Source organism: Agelaius phoeniceus, chromosome 8 (genome assembly GCF_051311805.1).
Source record: "Agelaius phoeniceus isolate bAgePho1 chromosome 8, bAgePho1.hap1, whole genome shotgun sequence".
In the NCBI taxonomy this organism is placed as follows: domain Eukaryota; kingdom Metazoa; phylum Chordata; class Aves; order Passeriformes; family Icteridae; genus Agelaius; species Agelaius phoeniceus.
Window position 1 is genome coordinate 22,097,621 of NC_135272.1, and position 9,880 is coordinate 22,107,500.

Below are 9,880 nucleotides of genomic sequence, written 5' to 3' on the forward strand. Positions count from 1 at the left end.
AGGGGGAAGACTGGGAGAGACCACTTCATTGTTTGTATCCATGTTTTTTGTGAGCAAATTGTCAGGATGGGCAATTGTCTCTTTATCCAAGTCCAAGGGATATCTGAGTCCAAGACAGCTGATGACATTATATTGGGCATTCATTTTAGAACTGCTGAGCCCACAGAAATCAATAGTTTTCCATTATCAGGTCCGGCTGGGTCACTAGTCTGTCAATGAGCTGTTACAATTGCTGTACAAGGGTGAACCTGACCAGTCAATTGCTGCTGACAAAAGGAAAACACGCTGACAGCCCCTGGAACAAGCCAGAACACAGATTTGCACTTTGGTTTACCATCTGAGAAAGCTGGGAATGGGCCTTTTCTGAGATGTAGGGCACGCACTGTGGGAAAAGAGGCCCCTTTCCCCCTCCCTGCCTCACGTCAGACAGGCCTTCCCTGCCCAGGGAATCAAGGTTTGTTTCCCTAGTCCCAAACACCAGAGAACTTACCAAGGGGAGATGAAGGTACCACCTTCCCCAGCACTGTGTTTTTCCAGCCAGAAGGGAACATGCTAAAAGGGACTCTGCTGCCACAAGGCCAGAGGAGCAGCCTTTGGCCACTGCTGAGGGACGTGGGCTCAGGGCTTCTTGTCCTGGCAGGGCAGGAATGCAGATGATAGGGTTGACTCCATCTCCTCTCTATGTTTTAGCACTGACTTCCTATCAAATTTGAGAGCAGAGCAAAAATAAATATTTGGAAATCATCCCAATATTATGATTTTTAATTTTCAACTTTATTAACTTCTTTCAAGTGTTAAATCCTGACCGTTTTATTTATGCCTCTGGCCGTCTGTTTGATTCTCACAGAAGTCAATATTCACTTGTGCTCCATCATCAAACAAAAAACTGGTAATCAACTTTATCACTGGAAGCCAACTAGCTGGGTTTTAAAAAATACACTACCCAAAAGAAAGATCATTTGCTTTAAATGAGAGGAGAGGGAAGTCTTTTTAACAGAGAAGAGCAAACCTTCCTTTACTGGTAATTAGAAGCACCAGTCTTATATGACTTGCAGCATTTGGTAGCTCAAGCTGCGTCAGATCTCTTACAGCATTAATTAAAAAGAATTTATGTTTTTTTAATAAAATGCTTCATGTTTTAGCCCCTTTTCGTCCTCCTTCCAAATGTGATTACGGGGGCTGAAGGGAATTCAGGTTAATATGTTGACACACTTAACAATGCGGGGTCATGTAGCACAATCCGCTCGGCTGGTTCGGCGCGGCGCGGCCCCTGACAGGTCCCATCAGCCGCTGCCCTAAAGGCAGAGGCGAGGGGAGGATTTTAATTACTGCGCTGTGCGCGAGTTTGCCAGCATTAAATTGAGACATAATTAGGCCCCCGAATTTTAATAATTGTCCTAGCTAATTGGGCAGACAAGTACGCTCTGCAGCGTGGCGTGATTAGATAATTAGTGTTTCCAAATGACAAAATTGAGCTCTTGATTGCAGATTCCAGATGCGGGTGGGGGAGCGGGCGGCTCCCTGCGCGGGCAAAGCCGAGCCGAGGCCGGGTGAGCAGGGCCGTGGCCGGGCGAGGATCCCGGCGGGGAGCGGGGAGCTGGCAGCGGGGACAGCAGCGGGGACAGCAGCGGGCCCGCGGGCACGGCACTGGGGCACCTCGCGGGCGCCCGATGCGCGCGTTCCCCCACGACGCGGCGTGAGGCAGCTGCCCTGGCGGCGCCGATTGATCGCCACAGCCCGCGGACAGCGCGGCACGCGTGGCGGCCCCGGGAAGGACACCGGGCCGCGGGAAGGACACCGGGCCGCGGGAAGGACACCGGGAGCGCGGGAAGGACACCGGGAGCGCGGGACGGACACCGGGCCCCGGGAAGGACACCGGGCCCCGGGAAGGACACCGGGCCGCGGGACGGACCCGCCTTGGCGGCACCGGCGCCTCCCCTCACGGCCGCCAGGGGGCGCCGCTCCCGCGCGGCCGGCCCGGCCCCGCTGTGCCCGCGCTGCGCGGCCCTCGGCACGGCCCGGCCCGGCCCGGCGGCACCGCAGCCACCGCAAGCACCGCAGCAACTACCGCAAGCACCGTAAGTACCGTAGGCACCGTAAGTACCGTAACCAACTGCCGCTCCTGCCGCTCCTGCCGCCCGGCCCTGCCTGCGACCCGCCGCTCGGCTCTGAGGCGGCATCGCCGCCCCGCCAGGCTCCCCGGCCCCTCGCATCCTGCTGGGGAGCCTCGCTAACGAGAGGGATAGGGATAATTAATCAATCTATCAAGTTTATATAAATCTGTGTGTCTGTTGAGCTAGAGCGGGGGCTCGGATGGCCGCGGACACGACCCCGGCAGCCACGGCGAGGCAGCGCCGGCGATGCTGGCAGGTGCCACCCTGCCGCTACCGGTACCTGCGGACTGCAGCTCCCGCGGGGAAATAAAAGACTTCCCATTAAAAAAATAATTGTAATGATACAACCGAGGGCATTAGTATTTTTATTAGGAAAAAAAAAAAAAAAAGCTGTAGGCGCAGAGGGCGCTGGGGTGAGCCCGTGGCTGGGCGGCGATGCCGGGCCCCACCGTCCCGCCCTGGCCGCGCAGGTGAGCGGCACCGCGGGCCCCGCTCCGAGCCGCGGCAGCGGTCCCGCCGCACCCGGGGCACGGGCAGCCCCCGCAAAGGCTGCAGACCCGGCTGGCCGGGGACTTGCTTTTGTTTGTTATTATTCTCTTTATTTTCTCTGAGAAGAAACAGGCGTTTTCATGCGGCAATGTAAAGCTGTATCGCTAATAACTGAAAGTTAAAATGTAAACGCTTCACTAGAAAGCATTTCACTCAGCTGGTGCAAAAATTGCAAGGTTTTTCGCTCTTATTGTTTATCTACAAGAAAGGGAAAACAGTGTTATGATTTTTTTCCTGTGTGTGATAGTACTGTCATCAAAATACAGATGCTTTTCCTACATCAATGATTTTTTCACTACAGCCTAAGGGCTTCTTGGTTTAAAAGGTCTAGTTATTTTTTGCTAATATATCAAGATTTTAACTCCTGACTATTTCATAAATCAACTCCAGATGCAATGTACAGTTTTAAATACTTATTTTCAGAGGCACATTCTGGCTTAGTAGATTGCTGTCTCACCATTTCAGTGCTTCAAAGCGATGGTGCTGGGAATTGTCAGCTCTGAAGACAAGGTTAGCTCACAGAAGCAGGATGTGTTGTGTAAAACGCTGATTTATAAAAGTGTTACAATCTATATATCTTGCAGGTCAAATTGCATGCACTATATGATCAGAAATATATAGAGGATTAATGTGCCAGTGCTTATTTTAAAGCATCATGTTGTCTCTAAAGGTGAGGGTGCCAGAGATGTATCGGAGCAGAAGCCAGAAGGAGCATCTTCCAACCCACCCCAGCCTGGAGAAGCTGTGGCAAAACAATCCTACCCCGATAACAAACCCCCAAGACCTAACCCTCAGTGCAGCCTTGCCGGGAGCGGTAAGCACCCTGCCCCGCCCCTGGTGAAAAACACCTGCTGCAAGCCAAAAAAATGCCTGCTCATTTTTAAAAATCTTTTCTCACTTTGATGGGTTCTGGACCAGCAGGTGACCCATCCTCGGGCCTATGAGCCTCCGAGGGTGTTGCTTTCCCATAAGTGGTTGCTTTCTGAGAGGCTTCAGGAGCCTCTGTGCCCTAGGGGGCTCTGGGGGACTGGGTGAGGGTGCTCCTGCAGGCTCCGCTTTGCCACCTCCCGCCAGCCTGCAGGTAGGCTCTCCTATTCATAGGTAGGCTTGTGGTGCCCATAGGAAGGTCACATCCAGCTCCAAGCTTGTGGTTAATCAAGCCTATTTGGTGAAGTTGAACAATTTAATCAGTGCCTGATGAAGCCTTGGGTATATCTGTGGTATATCAAATTGTCTTCAAATCTAAAGCAGTCGTTATAGGCCAGGCGGGGAGGAACTAACACCACAACTAACAGCACAGTGGTAGTTCCTGCCCTGATCCCGGCAGAAATGCTGTGTGGGTGCCTCACACCCAGCCACAGGAGCACAGCAGCCTGCACTGCTGTGTGGCCATTGCAAGGCCAAGGTGAGGCTCCCATCCCCAGAACGCTCTGGCACTGACTGCTGACCAGATTACAGCTTGGGCAGGCATTGCTTAGCAGCCCTTGCCAGGGTCGCTTTCTGTCTGCTTGGGGAGAAGGCTGGCACTCTTCCTTCAAGGACATTCTCAGACTGTCCTGTCGTTTGTGTGCAGAGGTTTTGTGATACAGTGGCAGGACGATGGGAGCTGAAGGCCACTCAAATGTGGCACTGAATGGCCCATGGCCCTGTGTGTGTCCTGTTTCTTGCAGGAAACATGCTCCACCCATGCTTCACGCCCTGCCCAGCCTGTGGCTTCACCTACAGGTGGAGAAGGAGGGTGGGTTTTTTTGGTTAAGATGTTACTGTCTTGAGACCTGGTTATTTTACAAAGTTTCATTCGAATTCCAAGTTAATGCAACGATTCTGATGAGTTGGAAGTACAGAAAAGGGTATCCCCGTCCTGCCTGATGTCTTCTTGGTCCAAGCCTAGGCTGTATTTATTGCTTCTCAAATGGTAGCTGGGTTTGCCGGGTTTTGAGATCTTCCCTGGGGTGACAGTGTTGACTGTCCACGCTGGAATTGGCAAGTAGAGTTGAAGTTACTTGCTTTGTGAGTAATATGATAATTTTTTCCTGAGTACCAATTCATTAAACAGTTCATCATTTCATTAAACTGTTTTGTGGGGATTGTTTTATTAATTTAATGGTGCTTAAAACATAAAAAGTAAAATTAGACTTATAAAATAGGGTGCTTGTTTTAGTGGTCTAATTGAAGTGGCTCCAGTTGTTAGTGTTTAGTATAATCTCCTTATGGTGCAGGCAGCTCTAGAAGTAGGAAAGCATTTTAAACTAATAGACGGGTTTTCACACTCGCTTCCTCAACGAGACGCCGCCTTGCTTTTCCTCTGGTCTTAAACACGACTGCAAACCTGGTTCCGTCGGGGTGTCCGTACGCACCTGCCCTGCAGAGCCCGCCCGCCCGGCCGGAGGAGGTGCGGCTGCCGCCGCTGTTGGCAGAGCGCCGCTGGCCCTGGGCCTTGCCAGCATCCTTGTCCCGCTCTGGGCGCGGGGAGCCCCCCAGGGCCGCCCAAAGCCAAGGGCGAGCCCCGGCGCGGCCCAGGAGCGCTGCCCATGCCGGCGGGGCGGTGCGGGGCGGTGCGGGAGCGAGGGCTTCAAAGGAGCCGTCGGGGGCGAGCAGAGGCGGACAAAGCCAGCGCCGGGCTACCGGACGCGGCGCTCCGCCGGCGACTTTTAAGGCGCTTTAAGTCTAAAGGAGAAGTGACAGGGGAATCATCTCCTCGGCTCGGCTGCGGATGGGAGGGTGGAATCTTGCTAACAGCTCGTGTATCTGTATATTTAATTGCGACCTGGCTGCATGTTCCTGTTGAGGAAGGATGCAGATCACAAGCGAATCCATAAAAACGCGGTTGACAAGCCCGGGAAAGGGATAACTGACAGATGAAACGAGAGTCAGCGCGGAGCTAAGTGGCAAACGCATCGGTACAAAGTCAGATACCTTCTGAGAGGAGGAGTAGTTTGTTTTATTCCGGTGCTCCAGAGTTTAGTCTCCTATCGGTGTGATGGAGTAGAGAGGAGCTAATGTGCCCTGTTTAGGATACAAACATGCAGATTAGATCAGACTTCAGACACCGTGTTTCACTCAGGACAGTGAGAGGAATAAACCGGGTTTCCCCCACCCGAAAACATGGAATTTTCTTTTAATGTTTTGAGGGGATTAAAACTTGTTTAAACACAACTGTTGTGCATTCCGATTTAGTGAGCTATCGGGATTTGATAGGGTCGGGAGCTGGGGCCCGGAGCTCAACGCCACCGTAGAGCAAGGCTGGGGCGCTGGTAGAGTATCAGCCCGGCTCCCGTTTTCTTCACTTTTGTGTTACTTTAAGTTTTCAATGAGGCTAGTGTAATTACGAGGCGTTTAACTTTTTGCCAGGCTCTTTCATTATGGCCTTTCATTTGCACCTCGCTTTTAAGAGAAGTAATAACATTCACAGTCAGGGGCAAATCCTGTTAATGAACAAATTAAAGTTCAAACAGTTATTCAAGTTCACAGCCCCGCTCGCTGCTCCTTTAATAAGAGTTATACATGTTACTTTCTCTCGGGATCACTCCCCCTTTTATTACTTTTTAAGCTTTTCATAAGCACTAGCGGGCTATACGGGCAGCTCCCAGCCTCTAAAGAGCCCACAAATCCTGAATGGAGCCCTAATCCGACCTTAATTTGGCAACTTTTGTAAAAAACATAAAAGCTCGGGTGCCACCCTTGTGCGCTCAGATTATAATGTCGCAGGGAACAAGCTGGGGGAAGGCCCCCTCTATCCCGCACCCACGCATTTGAGTTGGTTCCCTCGCCTCAGGAGCTGCGCAAAAAGCCTCTGTGAGCGCCTCGTGGGTACCGGGAGAGAAATTAGATCGATACCCTGGGAATTTCCACCCCCTGCCACGATAGCTCTGCTGGGCGTGGGCTGCGGGGCGGCCGCTGCCCTTGGGCCGGCTGCCTGCCCCAAGTGCCAGCAACGCGCGCTAGAAAAAAAAAAAAAAAAAGAAAAAAAAAGGTAAATCCTTGCGCTCTTCCCGCCCCCTGCCCCTGTTCTCTTTCTTCAGACCTTCCGCGATTAGAGTGTCTGCGCTCACCTCGGTGTTTGCACAGCAGGAATCTGAATTCCCCGTGTCGGGGCTGCCCCGGTGGGAGCGGGCGGGGAGCGGGGCGGGCTCCGGGCACAGCCCAACAAAGCCCGGGGAGTTTGACACAGGTTCAAGGCAGCGCCGGTGCAAAAGCGCTGTCTATGTACAAATAGAGGAGATCACACTACCCATTATCTACCTCCTGGCGAGTGTTTGATTTGTGACATCAAAAGCTTATCAAGGCAAGCTCACAAAAAAAAAAAAAAAAAAAAGAGAGAGAGAGAAAAGGGGGAGAAAAAGGTACCTCTTCATGGAGGGACATCCCTGCGGTTTGGGTGATGCAGGGGAGGGAGGAAGGGGCCGGTGTTGTCAAAAAGCTGCCAGGGAGGCGATTCCTGCTCCGCCCGTGTCCCCGCGGGCCGAGCGGCGGGGCTGGTGCGGGGCCGGCCGCGGGTGCGGGCGCTGCCGCGGGCGCGCAGAGCAGCGGGCGGGCCCCGGCGGACGGCTGGAGGGAGGCCCTGATTCCTCGCAGCCATCCACACAGAAGTGGTTTGATATAATCACCATGACAACTGCCGCCTATAAGCATACAAATAATAGAGATGAAATAGACAAAAGATTAGCATGCCATGAAAAGTACAATAAGTTTCTTATTTAGCATTTAGATAACTGTCTTTCCTTCGGAGCAGGCTTCAAAGTTGAACCCAGTTTAGACCAAGAGGATTAATTCTTTCTCCCGCATGCTTCATTGAATCTCTCATTACCAAACTTTGTCTGTATTGATGTAAGATTTGATTGAAGATTAGAGCATTTAGCAAATCTTGCTTTTCTGCATGTATCAGGCCTTTTCAAGCGCAGACCGCGCTGCCCAGTGGTCAATACCCTTACTTTTATCCAGTGTCTGCTTCATTTAAACTTAATCAACTCCCTCAATGAACTGGAACAGGGAAACGTCCCTGAGGTAAGAATGTTGTGCTTTTCTTAGATAATTCTTTGCTCCCTCTCCCAATCCGCTGGCGTTAAACCTAAAATTGCTCTCTGATGAACTTAATCAATATGATAATGACAATTGGAGCTGAATGGCTCGGCCTGTACTCAGCACGGAAAAGGTAGACGGCTGTGCCCATTGCCCAAAAGCAACTTCTCCTTTCTCGCCTCTCCTTTTGTGTTCACTTCTCCCACCTTTCTCTCTCTCTCTCCCCCTCTTCCCCCCCCGCCCCGTGACACGGACCGCTGTTCACGCTGGAGAATGATGCTTCTTTGTGCGGCAGGAGGACTCGTATGTCACCGCCCGGAGGAGCGGAGCGGAGCGATTGGCCGGGTGAATTATCTGCCTTGTTGCAGTGAATTATTTGCGCTGTTTCCTTTCCCAGTCAACAAGTTTCTGAGGTATGGCGCAGATCAATCAAAGCTGACAGAGCGCATGTGAAGCTTTTACTGTGTAAATCTGGACCTCTTGTCCCGGCTTCGTTGGCACTGGCATCTGTATATCATTTTTATACTGCTACCAGTAGAGCAATTTCAAAAGTATTTGCAAGGAAAATGGATGTCCCCATCTGTTCCTGGAATCATAAATGTGCCACTTTCGGAGGGTTTTCACTGGTAATCATATCTTTAATGATGAACAAACTTGTGATATATACCTTTCCATAAAATGGGGTTTTCTTCACTTTATTGTGATTGGCTGGGATAAATAGCTTTTCCATATGTTAGGAAGATAAAACATAAGATTACCAGACCTCGTTTCTTTGATCATAAACAAAAGAAACAATTCGCTCCAAACACTCTTTAAACAGAAACAACTGCAGAATTAAATTGTATTAATAAGCTATCGATGGGCCAGGAGGTAAACAACAGTCTCCAAAGAAAACACAGCTGGTTTAAAATACGAGCAGTCGGTCCTTCTCGCTATTCGGGTGACCTTAACGCAGACGTGGATTTTAAATACTCGATGCTAATTTTAATTTTGATTTTCTAAGATTTGTCTTGTCTTTATCTCTTTTTTTTTCTTTCCTCTAGCTTGACTTTGAATTTCCTTAAGTGCCAGAGCGAGGATACGGTGCTGGGTAATGCATTGCCATGCACTATATTTAGAAAGCAGCTGGAAGAGAAAATGTCCTCAGGAATCCGGACTGTTTTGTTGTAATTGTCCCTCCCGTCCCGGCCCTGTAACGCAAACGCTCGTTCTGCGGACGTGTGGAACTGGGCAAGGGCGGGCTCGGGGAGCCGCTGCTGGCCCCGCGGCTCTCCTCGGCACCTTACGAGTGTCCAGGGCAGCCAGAGGTGCCGTGGCCAGGGCTGCCTGGGTTTCCCTCCTTTTGAGGGACCCCTCTCCATCCGGGGGAGCCCCCAGGTTGCCCCCATTTTTCCGTGCAGGGTGCCCCAGCCGCGGGCTCAGCGCCCGTTTCGGCGGGACAGCGCTCCCCGCCCGGGCCGGCCACCGACAGTGCGCTCCCCTCCCGGGAGCGGCCGCAGCACCTCAGGAACCACTGCCGCTCCCCGCAAGCAGCGAGGGGGGATGCTAAACGAGGTCCTGTCCGCTGGGGTTTGGCCCTTCGGGGATGGGGACGGGGCTCCCGGGGCAGACCGTGCCGAGGGGACGTTCCCGCCTGGCTGTGATCCAGGGCGGGAGCCCCAGCGGCGCCGAACAGCGCCGGGATCGCTCCGCACCTCGGGGACCCCGAGCCCCGACGGCTGCGCTCGTCATGCCGAGCCCCGCGTGTGCTCCGCGGCCGGGCAGCTCTGCCCGCTCCCCAGACCGCAACGGGGGCAGTGGCCGCCGCACCGCCATGCGAGGAGACGCCTCCGAGCGCCGTCCGCCCGGCCCTGCTCTCGGCGGGCACAGGGAGGCGGGTCCCGGCTGAGAGCAGGGCCAGCGGCAGCCTCCAAGGGCGGGGCTTCCCATCCATCCATCCATCCATCCATCCATCCATCCATCCATCCATCCATCCATCCATCCATCCATCCATCCATCCATCCATCCATCCATCCATCCATCCATCCATCCATCCATCCATCCATCCATCCATCCATCCATCCATCCATCCATCCATCCATCCATCCATCCATCCATCCATCCATCCATCCATCCATCCATCCATCCATCCATCCACCACACCGCGTTCCCGCGGCCCAGGGGAATGATCAGTGTCGGCGGGCGGGAAAGTGAAGAAG

General features: G+C 52.8%; 1 protein-coding gene across 5 annotated transcripts in view; it reads left to right on the top strand.

Annotated features, from left to right (window-relative positions):
- The first annotated feature begins 1,353 nt into the window (after positions 1 to 1,353).
- The window catches only part of LOC129124059 (uncharacterized), a 14,077-nt gene continuing 5,550 nt past the window's right edge, over positions 1,354 to 9,880 (top strand). Inside the window, exons 1-4 of one of the 5 annotated variants that reach the window (XR_013183288.1) lie at positions 1,354 to 2,078; positions 3,334 to 3,477; positions 7,955 to 8,095; positions 8,726 to 8,772. Coding sequence is in view for 1 of the 5 variants with exons in the window: in XM_077182269.1 (XP_077038384.1) it covers positions 1,496 to 2,078; positions 3,334 to 3,477; positions 7,955 to 7,959 (732 nt within the window). In the remaining 4 variants the exon portion in view is untranslated. Of the gene's footprint in view, positions 2,079 to 3,333; positions 3,478 to 7,954 lie in introns of all 5 variants that reach the window. The other 4 variants (XR_013183286.1, XR_013183287.1, XM_077182269.1 and 1 more) reach the window with 4 other exon arrangements.